This window comes from Plecotus auritus, assembly GCF_963455305.1.
Source record: "Plecotus auritus genome assembly, chromosome: 6".
Classification (NCBI taxonomy): domain Eukaryota; kingdom Metazoa; phylum Chordata; class Mammalia; order Chiroptera; family Vespertilionidae; genus Plecotus; species Plecotus auritus.
This window is the reverse complement of record NC_137773.1, coordinates 32,047,771-32,066,592: the sequence shown is the minus strand read 5'-3', so window position 1 is coordinate 32,066,592 and position 18,822 is coordinate 32,047,771. Positions and strand designations below refer to the sequence as shown.

The window sequence follows — 18,822 nt, the reverse complement described above, 5'->3', positions numbered from 1 at the left end:
TGCAGGAGGCAGCCAATCGATGATTCTCTCTCATCATTGTTGTTTCTATCTCTCCCCCTCCTTTCCGCTCTAAAAACAATAAAAATATTTTTTTAAAAAAAGAAATATGTTGTAAAGGAAAGCTATGCCTCCAAAAAATGCTGAGTCTCTGTGAAGTAAGAAAGATTAAGATTGCTCTTCCTGTGTTTAGGAAGCTTAGACCTATATGACTTTTGATTCTTTGATTCTACCTTGTATTATTCCAGAGACATAAGAATAGTAGAGACTAAACTTGTTTGAATTAGACATTTTGCTTCACTCAGAGGTACTAAAATGGCTGGTTACATTGAAAAGTGGCCTTTTGCTCTTTTCAGAAGTACTCAAGACAATTGACGAGGGAGATGCTGATGAGGTGACAAAGCAGAGGATTCACGATGGAAAGGAGAAGCCTGGTGCTTTGTGGCACATCTATGCAGCCAAGGATGCAGAAAAGATCCGGGAGCTGCTCCGAAAGGTGAGGTGGGCACCCAGTTCACAGACTAAAGGTCTGGGAATGCAGAGACAGCCTGCCTAAGGTATTTCATGTGGGGTTCCTGGCATTACAGACCTGTGCCTCTTGTCAAAATGCCCCAAAGGCCTGAATCTACACCTAGAGGATGTTGTTTAGAAGAAAGCTTTGGCCCACGAGGGACACTGCTGCAACAAGTTGGATTTATGCTGTTCATAATTTATTGATTTTTCTGTCTTTGTGTTTTGGTCATGGCTTCAGGTTGGAGAAGAGCAAGGCCAAGAGAATCCCCCTGATCATGACCCAATTCATGACCAAAGTTGGTACCTGGACCAGACCCTCCGTAAGCGACTCTACGAAGAATATGGTGTGCAAGGCTGGGCCATCGTTCAGTTCCTGGGAGATGCCGTCTTCATACCTGCTGGAGCCCCACACCAGGTGGGTTCCATTTCGGGAATTGGGCCTCATAGTCCCATGAGCTTCCTTATTTCTTTCTTGCTAATCTGGCTATAAATATAAATGGCTGGGTTAGACAAATTGCTCTTAAACTACAACTTATGTTTGGTTTTTAATTTTCTTCTATGTAATTTTAAATGCTCATTTAGAATTTTTTAAACAATGGAAACTATTAAAGAAAAAGTGAAAGTCTCAGCTCAACTCCCATTACCCCTCCCTTTTTTTTAAATATATTTTTATTGATTTCAGAGAGGGAGAAAGAGATAGAAACGTCAATGATGGAGAAAGAATCATTGATTGGCTGCCTCCTGCATGTCCCCACTGGGCATATACCCTGACTGGGCATTGAACCGTGACCTCCTGGTTCATAGGTAGACGCTCAACCACTGAGCCATGCTGTTCAGGCTCCCATACCCCTTTTTGATCCCCTCATCCTGCCTTCCTCCAAGGTAGCCTACTGTTAATAGTTTTGTATATATTTTCCTAGATACTTTTCTATGCATATACTAATGTTTTATTTATAAATTTATACTTACAATTTTTCCACAAGTGTTGTCTTTATAAAAATGAAATTATTATAAATATTTCTAAAGTTGTTTTTTTAACTATATAATTTTGCATGTGTTACTAAATCTCTAATGCCTGATATTTTCCCTCCCAGGTGCACAATCTATACAGCTGCATAAAAGTAGCAGAAGATTTTGTATCTCCAGAACACGTAAAGCACTGTTTCCGCCTAACGCAGGAATTCAGGCATCTCTCTAACACTCATACAAATCATGAGGATAAACTGCAGGTAAATAGCTCCTCCTTCACTTTTCATCTCCTACTCGATGACATACACAGGAGGCACATTCTGTTTCCTGAGAGTGTTCTCTGGGAGGGAAAACTGTGGAGAGATAATAAAGGGAGCTCTGGGGTATGGAGTCCGCCCCCAAGGAAGTATTTAATCAGTCCTCTTCCGATTTGGTTTTAGAGAATACTCATGTTTTAACCTAATAATTTACAGTGTAACAGTCTTCTATTTCTCCGCCCCTGGGATATAGAATGTTTCAGTGTTAACTGCAACTAGATTGACTTCCCCAGTCAGGTGAGAAAAGCATTGTGACAGTTTTTTTCTGAGAATGTTTCTGAGAAGGGATATTTCTCTGGAGTGGCTTCTCAGAGCAAATTTCTGTGCAGACTGAGTTGCTTAGAGCTCTGCTAATGACTGCAGTCCGTGGCCTAAGAGGAGTGGGGATTGTTTTCCCCTTGTAGATCTAAGCTGGACAATCAGATTCGGTTTTCCTCTGCACCTAAAGTGAATTAGAACTTTAAGGGCAGAATTGCATTGTTAATACACTCAGGTGCTTCAGTAGCATATAAGAAGAAAGAAGCAAGCTTGCCTGAGCAGAACCTCAGCATTCTGAGTACACACTCCCAGCCTCTCACTTGTGGCCTGTTCGCCTCCATCAGCCTGTGGCTCAGGTGTGTCTTCTTTGGTCAGTGACCAGTGCAGTTGGAGATTTTTCTTGGTGGTTGGTGTTTCCAGTCACCTTCAACCTTGTTCCTTTTTCAAAATTGTAAACCATTTCAACCATCTAATTCTTATACAGAGTATAATCGTATTGGTAAGTAGGTAACATTGACATTATAGACATAGTGCGAATATTCAGGCATACGAATTTCAGACGCCACCTCCATTAGGTTTCAACTTCTACCAGGTTACCTCCAGCACTTCCCATCCTCTGCTTCATATTCTCTGTGGTATTTTTTACCACCTAACATTGTATTTTATCTGTTGGTTCCTATCCCTACTAGAATGTAAGCTATTTAAACTATAAAAGGCAGGGATTTTACCATTTTATTCTCTGCTTTTCCCTAGCACAATATTGGTTGTATAGTAGGTACTCAGTAAATATTTGTTGAATTAATACAAAAAATTTAGTAGAGAGTAGCACAAGGGGGCTTGTGTGCCCATCACACAGCTTAAGAAATAAAACACATATATGCATACATATATACAACATAAACATTGTTGAAGTCTCCATTCCATCTCCCTGCTTTCCTTCCTCAGAATACTCACCATCTTAGTTTAAAACTATCTTTAGGTTATTCACTTTATTTCAGTAACTTTTACTCTATCTTCTTACCTCATTTTAGACAAATTAGAAAATACATATAAGGAAAAAATACCCAATAATCCTACCTGCCCACTTTGTTTGAATGCATTCTTATTCACTACAGGACCTTAGGCGAGGTTCTTAACCATGGAACCTTGATTTCTTCAGTTTCTCGTCTGTAAAATGAGAGATGATAATAAAATGTACCTCATGGGATTATGGTAAGAATTAAATGAAAGTCCACATAAAGAACTTAGCAGTCATGCCCAGCACATAGCAAGCATATAGATAGTGGTGATTATATAGCCTTAAAAATGATTTCATTATTCCTTTTTGAATATAGACCTTACATCCTATGTGACTTGTAAGTCCTCTTTAGGATGGGTATGGGAAGCAAACAGTCCTGGTTGAGGGCCTTCTTCACTAACAAGTGGGCATATAGGCAGCCTAGAACACACGTTTTCATTTGCAGAAGACAACATGGGACTGCCATGCTCTGACTGCTGTTTGCTCTCTCCAGGTGAAGAACATCATCTATCATGCAGTGAAAGATGCTGTTGGCACCCTCAAGGCTCATGAATCCAAACTGGCAAGGTCTTAGGCGTGGAGAAATTGCAAACTCCCCTGTGAAGCAGGTCTTTCACTCACACACAAACAGGGAACGGCAGGGTTCTCTGCTGGAGCAGAGGTGCTTCACTTGGAGCCAGTGTGGTCAGTATTACAAACTCTCCAGCCACTCTTTTCTACGCTGCCTCAACACTGAAGGTTGTGACACAGGAAAGTCGCAAAGTTCACACATAGTTTCAGACTCCAAGCCGAGGGTGCCACATTCCCATCCTGTGGTCTTTGGGACTCTGAATTGCCTGAACATCGCTGGGCTTTCCTGAAGTCTTATGATCTGGGATTTGTGGAAACCAGGAATGTGGGCACACCTTTCTTTTCTTTTTTTTTTTTTTTTCTCTCGTGCCTAGTAAATTGGGAATGTTTGGAGGTATGGGGAATCACATAACTGGTACAAGTAGGGGCTAATCGCTTAAACATGCCTGGTGGAAGCCTAACAGTGTCTCTGCACGTGACCTCTGACACAGCCCATCCCAGGAGACAGGGTGAAGCCATTCCCCACAATCTCTCCCATGAACACTGGAGTCTTGCAGGACCCAGGGAGGACCCACTGCTTTTCCTAGGAGGCTCCAGGATTAGGAACGTGTGTATTTAGTGAAAAATAGGTTTGTAGTGAAATAGTTACTATTTCATGAAAGTAGATATTTTTAGAATTTTTGAAATACCACAGTTGTTTTCCTGGATTATGAGGAAAGGCACATTACATTTAGTCTTCCTTTCGATAAAACACTTTGAAGAAATATGATTTTTAGAAATCAACTGCCCATTATAGCACAAAATCAGCCAAAGCAGAATTTAAAAGAATTGGCATTTTGGGATTCTTTTTGTTTCTCCCCCTCCCATCTCAGTCCTATCTTGAGGGAACAGCCATCTGAGAAAGAGCGTTGTCCTGTCTGAGCTGTGGTATGCTCCACACATACACACACTGGTGACTCCAGGAACCATTTCCATCTGCTACCAGCGTTCCCTTGGGACGGACTCCTCGTAACAGTTCCAAATTCGAGGGAAAGTGATTTTCCTACATGAGGCTTTTTGTTTTTTGGGTTTTTTGTCCAGAAATATTTTCAGCAAAACTTTCCAACTCAGTGGAGTTTTATTAAAAATTTATTTGAAAATAATGGAATTCATTGGCCCATGGGTACATTGGAAAATGTATCTTCTTTCTGGCTGTACTGTAGTGCCCTGAAGGCTTGTTTATATGTTCACAGTTTTTTGTGTTTTTTTTTTTTTTAATAAAAGTCATTTACTGTAGAATACCTTTAATTTCACTTTCTGTATTTTAATTTTGTTGAAGGGCTGATTGGGATTTCCATGTTCTTATTAAAAATCTAACAAATCTGTTTTGAGTGGACTAAATTCTTCTTGTGCCAGCCATTCTAAAAACAAGGCCAGCCTGGCTGTTGTAGCTCAATGGTTGAGCATCAACCTAGGAACCAGGAGGTCACAGTTCGATTCCCAGTCAGGGTACATGCTTGGGTTTGGGGGTTCAATCCCCAGTAGGGGGAGTTGCAGGTGGCAGCTGATCAGTGATTCTTTTATCATTGATGTTTCTATCTCTCCCTCTCCCTTTCTGAAAACTCCGCTGTGGAAGTTTTCTGAAATCAATAAAAACAGAAATAAAAAGCAAGGCCAGGTGGAGGGTGGGGTTGGAAGTGGAGGATGATTTGTTTTCAGATCTTCATTACATTACTGCATCTAATTATTATTCTTTGCTTCTGAATTTGTTCAAGATTTGGAGAGAGAAGTGCCAGGCCATTGTGGTTTGAGAGCTTGAGGGTGAAGGGAAGGGAGCCACATCAGTTAGAGGACAGGAGGAAGGGTAATTTTACTCATAAGTGAATGGAGTGGAGAAGGTGGGGCCTACCTTCCTGGGGAAGTTTGCCTGGGAGGGTGAGGGGAGGCTCATGGGGACCACCTGACAAGGTTCTGGGCAATCAGTGGTGGGGAGGGGCGGTCTTCAAAGCAGGAAGCCGGGCTGCCCACATAGGAAACGGCTCTAGATCCATCTCGGAGTTGGCGGGAGAAGACCCCAAAAGGGATTTGTTTTTATCAAGCAGCAATGAAAGTGGCTTGAGGAGTTAGGACAGACTAGACTAGACTCTAATTAGAAAAGGCCTTCTTAAGAGGAAGTTGTAAAGAATAGCAAGAGGGATCATTAGAGGCCACTTCTCAAGCCTGTTGAAAACGACTTCCAAGTGTTTAAGCCTGGAAATACAATTATCAGGGTGGAAATAGATCGCTGTGTGGTTCAAAGATAACGAGTTTGAATAGGACCATAACAGATACAGAGCTCTGAGCATATCCTTTGAGCCTGGACAGGCACGGGTTGATGCTGTGATCACCAGGATTACACCTCCACATCAAGGGTAGATGAATGCAGAAGCTTTGAAATGGGACAGGAAAGGAAAGCATGGGAGAGAAGGGGAGTTGTGGAGGTTGGCGCTTTGTTGCTTTGGTGAAAATCAGGAGGCGGGCTAGGGCTAGCCTACATTCTGGATATAAATGGCTTCAGAATTAGGGCATACACAGCTGCCAGTGCTTGCTGATGGAAGTGAAACTGGGTGGAGCTCCCCATCCACCTCCTACCTAGACCCCAGGCCTTCCAAGGTCTGACTCCCCTCCCCCAGAGTATTCACCTTGAGAGCACAGGGCTCCCCTGCAAAGCTTAGGAACTGACAATGCTAAAAAAGCAGGTCAGATTGGGGTTTTTTCTTCAAACTGGGGTGATTGGTGGGGTGGACAGGTGCAGCTATACCTTAGACTTCAAGAGTTCTTGGGTAGATGTCTTTACAGGGCCTGGGCCTGTGACGGAGGGGGAGGATTTGCGAGTCATCATTGGGAGAAGTAGCCTATTTAAAGTACACTGCCTGGGTTCATATCTTACACACATGACTTAGTGGTTTTGTGACACTTGGCAAATTATTGAACCTCCATACGCTTCCCATTTCTTTATCTTTGAAATGAGGGATAATTATAACCTCTGCCTTAGAGGGTGGTCGTGAGGATTCACTGAAATAATGCATGGGAAGCTCTTAGCACAGGGCCTGGCACACAAGCGCTCAGAAGTCATGGCTGTTATTCCTCGTGGGATTTTTAAACCTTTAAGACACGATGTGGGCAGGGCTGGGATATCAGGATGGACCCGCGAAGGCCTCCGAGGACTTCAACCAGGGCTTGGAACCCAAGCAGGCGATAGAGGGGAAGGCCAGGCTCTGAGGTCAAAGGCGCATGCCCGGGACAGCAGGTGCGGGGGGCGCGCGGCCTCCCCTTTAAGAACCGCCACCGCCCACGGCCCGCCGCTGCGGCAGGGACCTCCCCTTTAACGCAGGGGCTGGTTGCTCCGCGGCCGCCGCGGCTGCTGCTGCTGCTGCTGCTGCTGCTAATACTGCTATTGCTATTGCTACTGCTACTGCGGCTCCTGCTGTCACAGTTCGACCTCGGCAGCTGCATCCTCGGCCCTGGCGGGGTCCGCGCCCCGCGCCCGCCATGGTGTCCTGGATCATCTCTCGCCTGGTGGTGTGAGTGCCGCGGCGGCGGGCGGAGGGGCTGGGGCCGGGGATGGGGCTGGGGCTGGGTGGGGGCTGCGGGGTATTGAAGCCGGGATGGACCGCTCGGGGCTTCACACAGCACAGTCACCTAAAGACACGTCGTCCCTATTTGTGGTCCCCAGAGACATTGAGGGTGGGACCCAGGACTGGGGGGGATATTGAGGAGCCTGGCAGGCCTGGCTTCTACCCCTTTTATCTTGAATTTCCCTGCTCCTTCGCCCTCCCTCATCCTAGGGCTGAGCAGCATGGATTGATTTATGGGGGAGGCGGGCATGTCCCTTCCCCCACCTAACGGAGATGTCTGGAGGAGCTGCTCTGATCTGGGCCCTCATCTCCCTGGGGGAAGCTAATGGAAGAGTGGGGAGCAAGGCAGGGCCTGGTTATTCCATACTTTAGGGCCATGGCAGCAACCTTAGCCTCTCCAAAGGGCTGGGTCCCTCCTCCCTCTTCCACTGACTGTCAGGGGTGGGGGATGAGGGCACATTCTCTGAAGGCCCTCCAGGGGTCCCATCTGGGTGTGGGGAAGCAGAGACGTTTGGGGGACAAAGTGTGGGAGGTAACCCAGAGAGGATGTATGTGCTCAGCCTGGGATTGTGAAAGCCATGGAAGGGGGGGGGGGGGGCGTTAGGTGGCCTTCATTCCACATCCCCGACTCCAGGAGGAACCCTGCTCCCACAACCCCAGGTTTTGTCCTTGAGGATTCCACCCCCACCCCATCTCTACAGGTCAGGTTGGAAGTCCCCTGCCTCTAATAGGTGGGTCCCTGTGGGAGCAGGCAGTACCCCTACATTGTCAAAGGGTTGGGCCTGCAGGGGCTCCTCATGAGCCTCAGCCAGCCCCTGCCCCATCTCAGGACCCTGGCCCTCAGCTTCCACAGAACTGACCCCCTGAATCCCCTCCCTGCTGCCTTCTTCCCATTCAGTGCTGTCATGTGTTTGTGTCCTGGCTTCCTCTAGACTGGAATCCCCTTCCTTCCTCTTTCCCATCCCACCCAGAGGGAACCCAGGGCCATATTTCATGTGGCCTTCAGAGTGGCTGCCGCTCTCTTGTCTGGATGAGCTCCCTGAGGGGCATAGCCCTCCTATCCCCTCACCTGAGGCCTGTGTGTGGTCTCTAGTGGGATCACCACCAGGTCCACTCCAGCCAGGGCCCAGGGCCGCCCCTGAGACTGGTCCCAAGAGGGTTTACATGGGGGAATAAACCTCTTTGCCCCTCACAGGGCTTCCTGCCCCTATGCCCTCTGCTCCCCAGGGCCACAGTGGTGCCACTGACTGCCAGGTAGAGTGCCCTGTTAGAGTATCAGGAACCCTTGCCGACCTAGCCATACCCAGCATGGCTATGAGACAGGGCAGATGGATATGAATGAACATGGTGTTTGGAGAAGGAAGACACCCTGGTGGCAGTAACTAGACACCCACTCCCATATAGGTTTGTGCATAACCAAAGGATCATGGCTGAAGAGACCACATCGGACCCTCTGGCTTCTGGGTCTTTCCATATCTCAGGGGCTGGAGAGAAACTGAACAATAGAGCTGGGAAGGGACAGCACCTCAGTTGGCTAGGACTTCCATGCTTGTGTATGACCTGAGTCTTGAGTTCATCAATCCAGTTCCCATTACCTACCCAGGGGCTGATGCAGAGCTGGGAGGGAGAGGCCACTGCTCTTGGCCAAGGGGCCCAGTAACCATGCCTGCCTCCCTAGGCTCATCTTTGGCACACTGTACCCAGCCTATTCTTCCTACAAAGCCGTGAAGACAAAAAACGTGAAGGAATATGTGAGTGTATGACTCTTCAGCTCCAACCCAACCCACATGGCAGAGATAGGGGAGGACAGTGGGTCATATCATAAATGGGGTGACTATACCAATGCTATTGGCACTAATGAGACTCTGGTTCAAAGGAGATTCCTGTGTGTTCCTTTCCCCCTGCCCAGGTGTGACCCTCAGGCAAAACTGAGGTCCTAAGTGTTCCCTTCCCCACAGAACGCCCAGTGTAGTTGGCAGGCAGAGGCCCCTCAGGCCCCAGCCAACGCTGCCCTCTGTACCCTCAGGTGAAATGGATGATGTACTGGATCGTCTTTGCCTTCTTCACCACGGCTGAGACACTCACGGATATCGTGCTCTCCTGGTGAGGTCCAGCAACCCCTCCCTGCATCTTGGGGCCCAAGGCATCTGGCTTTCTCTACCCAGCCAGCCATGAGACCACAGTTCTGTGGGGTTCTGAATGCCCCTCCCACCCCATCCAGGCCTGTCTTGATCAGCAGAATAAGGACAAACACACCCTTCACGTTTCTTTTTGGTGGCAGCCAAAGCACCACAATAGAATTCAGGAAAGCTGTTACTGCCAGGTTTCCTGTGACGTTTGGCAGGTCACAGCTCTCTAGCCTCAGTTTCTCCATTTATGAATGTTTCAGTCCTATACACCTTGAATGATTGTACTTCAAAGACATTTTTCAGACACTACTAGACTATGTATAAACACGATGAGGACAGGGAGGGCATGCCTTAATCATCTCTATATTCACAGCAGGAGCTCAAAAATGTTCATTAAATGGGCAAATGTGTTTGGAAGAGAAGACTAACATAGCACACACAGTACACTAGAAGTCAAGAGAAGAGAGTTTTAGGGAGAGGTAGAGGACAAAAGATCATTGCATTTATAAGTTACAGTTATCCATTACCTAACGTCACTGACAGGTTCTGCAACTTTTTAAAAAAAATATTTTTATTGATTTCAGAGAGGAAGGGAGAGGGATAGAGAGAAACATCAGTGATGAGAGAGAATCATTGATTGGCTGCCTCCTGCACGCCCCCTACTGGGGATGGAGCCCACAACCCGGGCATGTGCCCTTGACTGGAATCGAACCCAGGACCCTTCAGTCCACAGGCAGATGCTCTATCCACTAAGCCAAACTGGCTAGGGCAGGTTCTGCAACTTTAAGCGAAGTGATATATAATGAAACCAATTTTACCACAGGCTAATTGATATATTAATAAGAATTAAGTTCCTACAGCAGCTCATCAACATTATAACAAAATGGCATTGAATGAGGAGTTATTTCAAGACCTGCTGTGCAAGGGCCTATGGCCTTTGAGAAAAATAATTTTAGCACAGGGAGGAAAGTGGGTTGAAAATTGAGGGCAGTGAGTATAGATGCCTCTTGACTAACACAGGCAAAGGAGAGAGCTCTGACGGATGCTTTGTGAGGATGTAGGAGACATGCCTGAAGGAGTTTGTGATCTGAGAGAGGAAACAGTGGGGAAGGAGAATAGTCCTTAAAAGCAAGGGGCATGTCTTGGCAGCAAGGGATAGTGCCCAGAGCACAGCTGGAGAAGCCCCTGTCTTTTTATTAATTTCAGAGAGGAAGGAAGAGGAAGAGAGAGAGAGAAACATCAATGATGAGAGAGAATCATTAATAGGCTGCCTCCTGCACATCCCCCACTGGGGATCAAGCCCATAACCTGGGCATGTGCCCTTGACCAGAATCGAACCCGAGACCCCCCAGTTCACAGGCCAACGCACTATCCACTGAGCCAAACCAGCTAGGGCGAAGCCCCTGTCTTCATGGGCGGAAAGGGCAGAGAAGAAGCGGGTGAGGGCACAGTAGACCTAGAAGGTTAGGGAGCACCCTGGGTGTTGACCCCAGAACAGAGGAGTAGGGTGTCTTCTTTCAGGGTGAGAGGGCTGGGTACTCCCAAGAGAGAAGAGGGCAAGGGAGCCACTGCCAAGGGGACCTCCTACTGGGCTCACTTCTCACCTTCCCATTGGGGTCTTGGCTGAGCCTCCCAGTCCCCTTGAGATTTGAAATGACCAGTCTCCTAAGCCACATGGGACCCCAATGCACTTGGTGGGAAGCTCGCCAGAGTCATACAGGGCATCAGTGCACCTCCTGACTCCCTGCCCCGGGTTTGCCTCTGTCCCCACAACAGGTTCCCCTTCTACTTTGAGCTCAAGATCGCCTTTGTAATATGGCTGCTGTCCCCTTATACCAAGGGCTCCAGCGTGCTCTACCGCAAGTTCGTGCACCCAACACTATCCAACAAGGAGAAGGTTTGCTCCCACTCTGCTTCCCAGCCCGCCCCAGGCCAAGGCAGCCCAGCGCCTGCAGCCACGTACATTCCTGGCCTTCCCAGAGCCTGAAGTGACCTGGCAGGGCCCTGGCCTTCTGCAGCAGGCAGTGCCTTGCCCAGGTGTGAACGAGAGCAGGGCAGGGCCTGGCCAAGGGGGCCAGCCCTCACCTCTTCCTTGCTCCCCTCTGACCCCTCAGGAGATCGACGAGTACATCACTCAGGCCCGAGACAAGAGCTATGAGACCATGATGAGGGTGGGCAAGAGGGGCCTGAACTTGGCCGCCAATGCTGCGGTCACAGCTGCTGCCAAGGTGAGATGGGGGCAGACCCAAGCACCTGGGGCCCCACCTGTTCATCTCGTCCCCCTGATTAGGTCCTGCTTCCACCCTGTCCTCAGGGCTGTGAAGGTTTGGGGCTTGTGCAGCCGGGTTCCAATCCTAGCTCTACCACACGCCAGCTGAGTGACTTCCACTCCCCAAGCCACAGTTTCCTCATCAGTCCAAAGGAAAAGGATGGCCCCAGCCTGTCAGTGCCACCTTAGGGCTGGATGAGGACAGTGTGGGGAAGGCACTGAGCCCAGTGGCTTCCCAGTGCCCCTTGGTGACCACTCTCTCCACCCCGCCCCTTCCTCCGGTTCTTCCGGTGCGTGGTGGTGACCCTAGGGCCAGGGGGTGCTGTCAGAGAAGCTGCGAAGCTTCAGCATGCAGGACCTGACCCTGATCCGGGACGAGGACTCACTGCCCCTGCACGGGCCTGACAGCCACCTCCGACCCAGCCCCGGCAGCCTCCTGGACACCATTGAGGACCTAGGTACAGGCTGGACAGCCAGGCATGAGGGCAAGGAGGTGACCAGGGGACAGAGACACCCGGACCCCTGTTCTCCTTTGCTTCCCACAACCAGGAGATGACCCTGCCCTGAGTTTAAGGCCTAGCACGAACCAGGCAGATTCCCGGACAGAAACCTCTGAGGATGATGTGGGAGACAAGGCCCCTAAGAGGCTCAAACCCATCAAAAAAGTGCCCAAAACTGAGGTGAGAACCAAGAAGTTGGTGAGAGGGGGAGGGGCTGTGTCTCCAGGCTGAGCGTTCTCTGACTTCCTCCCTCCTTCCCACAGCCACTGGCTTCCAAGGCGGTGAAGACCCGGCCCAAGAAGAAGACCTCTGGCGGGGGTGACTCGGCTTGAGGTCCCGACCCCCAGGCCACAGAGCCCTGCTCCACACTGTGCCCGTAGCCCATGTGTCTCAGGCCCAGGGCCCCTCAGATGGCTGTTTCTGGTGCCTGCCCAGAGGCCACTTTTTTGGAAGGGCTTGGAAAAGAGGAGGGAGGTCCTGTTGGGGGGGTGGGGTTTGAAGGTAGAGGCTGGGCCTGGAGCTGAGGACTGAGCCACCCAAGGAGGTGGGGGCTCCTCAGAACCTGAACTGCCATTGTCCCCACCCCAGCTCTATGTGCCCTCCCAGTGCCTTGCTGAAAGCCATGGCCATCAGCTTCTCTGAGGTCCTACAGTGCACCTACTGCTCTCCCTGGGCCGGGGACAGTCATAGCCCAGATGGACCAGAGCCGGCCTGAAGGCACCTGGGGAGGGAGGGAGTGGGGAAGCCTCGGGGAACCTGGGCAGGGGCTCCAGGCCATAGCCCTGAAGGGAGCACAGGGCCTTAGTGTGTGCTGAAGTGACCAGTACGGCCAGGCGGGAGCTGGAGCTGGGGCACTGGATGAACTGTGTGCCACACGTCCCCACTAAAAGGAGGTGGGGTTCCAGGGGTGTGCGAATGAGCGTGTGTGTGTGTTTCTGGGTCTAGGGCTATGGGTATTTGGGGTAAAGGACTTTCCCTCCAGCAGTGACCTCCCACCCTCAGCCCTCCTTCCTAGTTTCTGAGCCTCAGAGGACGACAGCCCATGAGGTAATGGGGCTGCGAGGAGCGGCTCACCTCCTTCTCTGCCCTCAATTCTTTTTTGCCTCTTCCCTTTCCTGCCCCTGGGCTGGGCTCCTCTACGCTTCAGGGCCCACAGGAGAGGCCCCTGGGGAGCCAGCTCCTTTTCTCCACACCCAGAGGCCATCCTCCTTTCTCCCAGGGTCCTCTTCCTGTGCCCAGCAGACTAGGACCCATGTGAGCAGACCCTGTCAGAGCCCAGCCTGTGCTTCACACCCTGCCCCAGCTTCTGCCGCAGTTTCAGTCAGAGCCAGGAGGAATGTGTGAAGAAGAAAAATTCAGGAGCCAAGGGTCTCCCAGTTCAGTGGAGAGTGGATGCTCATTGGACCTCTGGCACTGGATGAGCCAATAAACCAAACTCTGGCACTTCATCGATTTCAGCCTCTGTGCTTGTTCTCGCCCCACCCAGTCCAGGGGGGAAGGACCTGAAGTGAGACTCAGGACCCAGCTGTGGGAGGGAGTGGGAAAGAGACCAGAGTGTGAGCATCAGGAGTTCTGGAAAATAGTTTGGGGTTCAAGATAGAGTCAGGGGACCAAGAGGGGTCAGGTCTTAAGAAGAGTTAGGGGCCTCAACCCCCTAGGGCCTCCTGCCCTGAAACCCCTCCCCAAAAGGACTTTCTGGTACCTCATGAAAAGTGCCAGGTGTAAACTCTGGGGAAAAAGACCCCGATAAGGCCTCCCCGGCAGGCCTGGAGGGTTGGATGCCCACAAAGGCTAAAAAATGTTGGACGGGGGCTGTGAGACTCTGAAAGGAGGAGACAGGTGGGTTGAAGAAAGAGGTGGAGATAGGAAACAGTCCCAAGGCCCATGTCTGACCTGGGAACAGACAATGAGACAGGTACCCAAGGACTGGAGCCAAAGAAGCAGCCCATGTGGCCCCAGAAGGGAGGGATGGAGCCCTGAGCTGCTGGGCTAGGTTGGAGGACAGAGGGACACTGCAGGACATGGGTCCGAGCCCTTGGGAAGAAGATCCAGGGGCCGAGGGACACAACTGGCTGAGATAAGACCCTGGAAGGCAGGACTCAGGAGAATGGAAAATATGGCAGAGGAGCAGAAGCAGCATCAGAAGATAAAGGAAAAGAATGGAGAGGGAAGGACAAGGGAGGGAGAAAGGAGCAGAGAAAGAACGGCTCAGCCTCATGGAAGGAAAATGGAGGAAGCAGAGCATGGTCTGGGGTAGGGAGTGTGGGGACCTAGCCCCAGCCTCTGGCTCCAAGATTGGCGAAATGCCCCTACACCAGGCTTTTCTCTTCCTCCCTGGCATCATAGGGTATGGCCTCCAGTCGCACTTGAGCCAAGCTGGCCAAGAAGGGCCAGACTGAGGCTGCAGTGGAGGTGAGGTGTGAGAAGCCATCTCAAGGTCATTCCTTTCACCACTGGCCTCTGAGCAAATGGGCCCCTTTCTATATCAGAAGGGAGGGGAAGTGTTAGGGCAGAATTCAGGGGAGAGACTCCCTTGTTCTAGAAAGATCTACAGAGAGTAAGATGTTAAAGTCTCATGCTAGCAGCTACCACAAGGCCAGGAAAACAGGTTAGGCCCTCTCTAACCTAAATCCTATTTGCTGCACTACACACACACACACACACACACACACACACACACACAAACACACACACAGGGACACACTTGCACCCACAGTGACCGGTAGCTAAGGGGGTCACTGCCAGACTCAGTATTGCCAGGCTCTCCATGCACATCTGGGTTTCCCTGTGTCAACAGAAACATGCTCAGATTGCTAAGCTCATTGGTCCGTTGCCATGGAAACAATCATTCTCCTAGAACTTGGCACAAGGCCTGGCCACTGTAGTGCCGGGGAGGGGAAGAGAGATGGAGGGTGACAAAAAAGGAGTGGGACGTCTCCTGGCAGGAGGTTGGTGAGCCCTCGCACCTCATTCCCTGGGACCACCTGCCCTCTCCCCTCCTAGGTCCCTCTAGGCCAGGAGAGGGGGCAGAGAAGTCACACCGAGGTGTATGGCTAGAGCTATGTGGAGGGTGCCCAATCACTGCCTGGGCCCCCCGTGGGCATTGAGGGATCATTCATTTTGAAGTGGGGGCTGAGGTCTAGCCCTGTGTCCCACAGCCACACCACCTTGGGGACATTGGGCAGCCCTCCAGGCCTCATTTCTGGCTAGAATGGCCGCAGGCCTGAAGCTTCTTCAGCCGGCTCCCCCTCCCTTTCTTCTGCATGCCCCACCTGGAAAAGCTGCTTAAAATGGGATTCCAGGCTGTGACGTCAGAGGAAAGCCAGCAGCTCCAGCCTGTGCCAGCTTTTCTTGATCAGCAGAGCTGAGCCCAGCCTTGCTCAGCCTGGATGAAAGAGGGAAGGCAGAGGAAGCAGAGGAGGCAGGGGCTCTGGGCCATGGTGCCCATAACTGTGGCATCGGCATCCAGGATACCATAGAGAGAGTTTCCAGGCCAAAATTCACTGCTGGCTTCTCTACTGCCTTAAGTTTCACCAGTACATGACCATCTTCCTCTTAAATTCCCCAGTTTTTTCCTCTCTGAACTGCATCAGGCCTGCCAGGAGGAAGAGGGCAACCTTGAGCCAGAGCCATTTGGGTTTTGCCTGAGAGTTTGTCCCTTATCTAGGCTGGAGGCAGCGATGCTTGGCAGGGATGCCTGCAAGAAGGAAAAGTACCACTAGGTGGCGCAGCTCCCACCCAATATGGGTTTCCCTGGCCCCTGCTGGGGACAATCTTTCCTGCAGCCCATCTGCTTAAAATATGGTGAGCAGCGTGCCTCATGCCTCACTCCCTGGAGTTGGAGGTTCATGAATTCGTGAATAAAGCATCTTGCCGGTGGACAGGTCAGCTATGGATTCTCAAGCAATCGCTTCACAAGCTCAGCCTGTGTGAACACCTGGTCCTACTCCCCACAGGAGGTCAGACTAGAGAGCAGTGTTCCCTTTGGGTGAGAATCAGGCACCTCTGGAGAGCAGGGAGATTGCAAGACTGACCCTGGAAGGGCCCGGCAGCACAAGGGACCCAACCTGGGCTTCTGAAATGGCATCTAGAGCAGCTGCTGGAGCTGATTTCAGGGTCAGGTGGGGAGAGGGACCCAAGCAGTGGCGAGGGTTAGGGAACCTGGGAGGGACAGATTGGGCCCAGAGGAAAGGAAGCTCATCTAGCTGCACGATCCCATGGATATGATCTCCCTGATGGCCACAGTGGCAGTCCCAGGCCTGCCCCAGGTTTCCCCATCCCCTGTCCTTTCATTTTCTTTAAAAAAAAATAAAAATCAATTTTTAATTGATTTCAGAGAGGAAGAGAGAGATAGAAACATCAATGATGAGAGAGATCAGCTGCCTCCTGCACGCCCCACTGGGGATCAAGCCCGCAACCTGGGCACGTGCCCTGACCGGGAATTGAACCACGATCTCCTGATTCATAGGTCGAGGCTCAACCACTGAGCACACTGGCCAGGCCCCCTTCATTTATGTTCGTCGGGAGTGTCATGGATTAAAAAAGAAGACAAAGACCTTAATCTACAAATCCTTGAATCCCAAGGTATTTTTGCAGGAGCCCAGGCTGAGGATCCTCAGTGATCTACCTTTCCTGACCTCTTTCCCAAACTGACCCCACCAGCCCTGCATCCCTAATGAATTACCCTCTCCTTTTGTCCCAGCCAGATGAGTGATCAATAAATAATGCTGCCTGAAATATTGATGGCGAGTTTTACACCAGGATCCCTCAGCTGTGCCTGTCACTGGGGAACTCGAGAGCTGACAGGGAGATGTATGGCCCCCAGAGAGCTCTTCCCTGTCTCTGCCAACAGAAGGTCTTTCTTTGCCAAGATTTCAACCTGTTCCCATCTCAGCCAGAATCATGATTCACTCTTATCAAGTAAGAAGAGGAAAGATCCCCAGACACTGACTCAGCTAGCCCCCAGGAAAGATGGGGTAAGCTACACCAAGCAGAGACCCTTCTTGAAACCCATGCCTCCTGTGATGCGATTGGGATCCCATTTCCTCTGTTCTATGTCCATCTTGTCAGGTCCAGCTTCCTGAGTGAGTCAAAAGGAGACCTGCAGCTTCCCCGCCCCCACCTACACTATTTAGAGCCAGAGCAGAAGGGACTGAGTGCTCCCAGTCCTCTCTGGCCTAGGTCACTCTCATCTGGTTTTGTTTTCCCTGGAGGAAGGGAAGGAGAGAGGAGGAGGAGGCGGAGGTGGATGCTTCTGAGCCCAACTCACCCAGCGCCAGCGCCCTTTGCAGAAGCCTGGCCCTCTCAAATCTTTGCACGTGCAGTGCCTTCTGCCCAAGCACACTGTTCTCCTGCTTCAACTTGACCCACTCCTGTGTGCACCTCAAGTCTCAGCTTAGATGGGACTCCCCGACCCCACTCCTTCCAGGCCCCTGTAGCATCTGCTCTTCCTCCCTGACAGCACACATCACCCTATTTGTTTCCCCGTCGCACTGAAAGCCATGTAGCAGGCGATGGGTCTACCTGGTTTCCCACTATTTTCCCAGCATCTGGTACGGGGCCTCGCATACAGTAAGCACTCGGCACAGCTCTGTGGAATGTTTGAATGGTGTCCCTGCAGCAGTCCTGGAAAAACACCAGCCTGCAAACCTCAGCATCCCTGTGCTGAGGTGTTTGCCTGCACCTGAGGTGCTGCCCAGGTCAGCCCCTCCCTCTGATTGCCCCGTTGTGCTCAGGCTCACTTGCTCTCCTTTTTTCTCTCTCACACACACAGATGGGAGTCAGCTTTCCAGCCACATTCAGTTCTCACTTTAATTCAAAAGCTAAATTGGGAGGAAGAGCAGCTTCACACTCCCAATTTAGCCTGAGAGAGAAAAAGGGAGACAGCCTGGATGTTGCCAGGGAAAGGAGAAAGTTGGGTTTGGGGCAGGGAGTGATGGCAAACATATCTAAGAGAAGACTAGAAACCCCCACCACCCACCTCCTAAAAATAAACCACACAGAACCATGACCCCAGAATGACCCCTAGAAAGCTTCTTTCCTACCTCAGTGCAGCCATTCCAGGCATTATCCCAGTCTAGGGGTGGGATAAGGGGAGGCAAAGGAAACTTGGGTTATCAAAACTACCCAAAGACAGAGATCCTGCTGCTTTGGTCACTGGTAGTAGGAAACCAGGAAGTCCTTCTTAAATCTAACTTTAATCCCTCTTGTGATAGCTGAGATGGATGATGAACCAAAACAGAGTCCACAAACAGATACTTTCCCACTAATATTCATAGCGGCATTATTCACAGATGTCAATAGATGGAAACAACCCAAATGTCCATCAACAGATGAGTGGATAAACACAGTGCGGTATCTCCACACAATGGAATATCATTTAGCCTTAGAAAGAAGTGAAGTTCTACCACATGCTGCAACATGGGTGAACAATGAGCACATTATGCTAATTAAAATAAGCCAGTTGAAAAAGCACAAATATGACTCCATTTATGAGGTACCTAAAATAGGCAAATTCATAGAGGTAGAAACTATAATAGAGGGTGCCAGGGGCGGTGAGGAGGGAGCAGGATGGGGAATTAGTGTTTTATGGGTACAGAGTTTTTGTTTGGGGATGATGAAAAAAAAATTCTGGAAAAGGACAGTGGTGATGGTTGTGCAACACTGTGAATGTGCTTAATGCCACT

The 18,822-nt window shown here is 50.4% G+C and overlaps 2 protein-coding genes across 4 annotated transcripts in view; both read left to right on the top strand.

Moving 5' to 3' along the window:
* Positions 1-5,006, top strand: part of KDM3B (lysine demethylase 3B) — a 61,436-nt gene extending 56,430 nt beyond the window's left edge. For both annotated transcript variants that reach the window (XM_080672403.1, XM_080672404.1), the window contains 4 exons: positions 354-493; positions 749-925; positions 1,605-1,739; positions 3,566-5,006. In XM_080672403.1, the coding sequence (XP_080528529.1) occupies positions 354-493; positions 749-925; positions 1,605-1,739; positions 3,566-3,646 (533 nt within the window). In that variant the 3' untranslated portion in view covers positions 3,647-5,006. The remainder of the gene's footprint in view (positions 1-353; positions 494-748; positions 926-1,604; positions 1,740-3,565) is intronic.
* A 1,564-nt stretch (positions 5,007-6,570) lies between these two features.
* On the top strand, positions 6,571-13,589 carry REEP2 (receptor accessory protein 2). 2 transcript variants are annotated; one of them, XM_080676342.1, is made up of 8 exons: positions 6,571-7,184; positions 8,917-8,989; positions 9,265-9,341; positions 11,144-11,264; positions 11,482-11,595; positions 11,953-12,094; positions 12,186-12,316; positions 12,400-13,587. In XM_080676342.1, the coding sequence occupies exons 1-8, from the start codon at positions 7,153-7,155 to the stop codon at positions 12,466-12,468; spliced, it is 759 nt and encodes a 252-aa protein (XP_080532468.1). In that variant the 5' UTR covers positions 6,571-7,152; the 3' UTR covers positions 12,469-13,587. The 2 variants fall into 2 exon arrangements, with proteins under 2 accessions (XP_080532468.1, XP_080532467.1); XM_080676341.1 differs by having other exon boundaries at positions 6,800-7,184; positions 11,947-12,094; positions 12,400-13,589.
* The last annotated feature ends 5,233 nt before the right edge of the window (positions 13,590-18,822 follow it).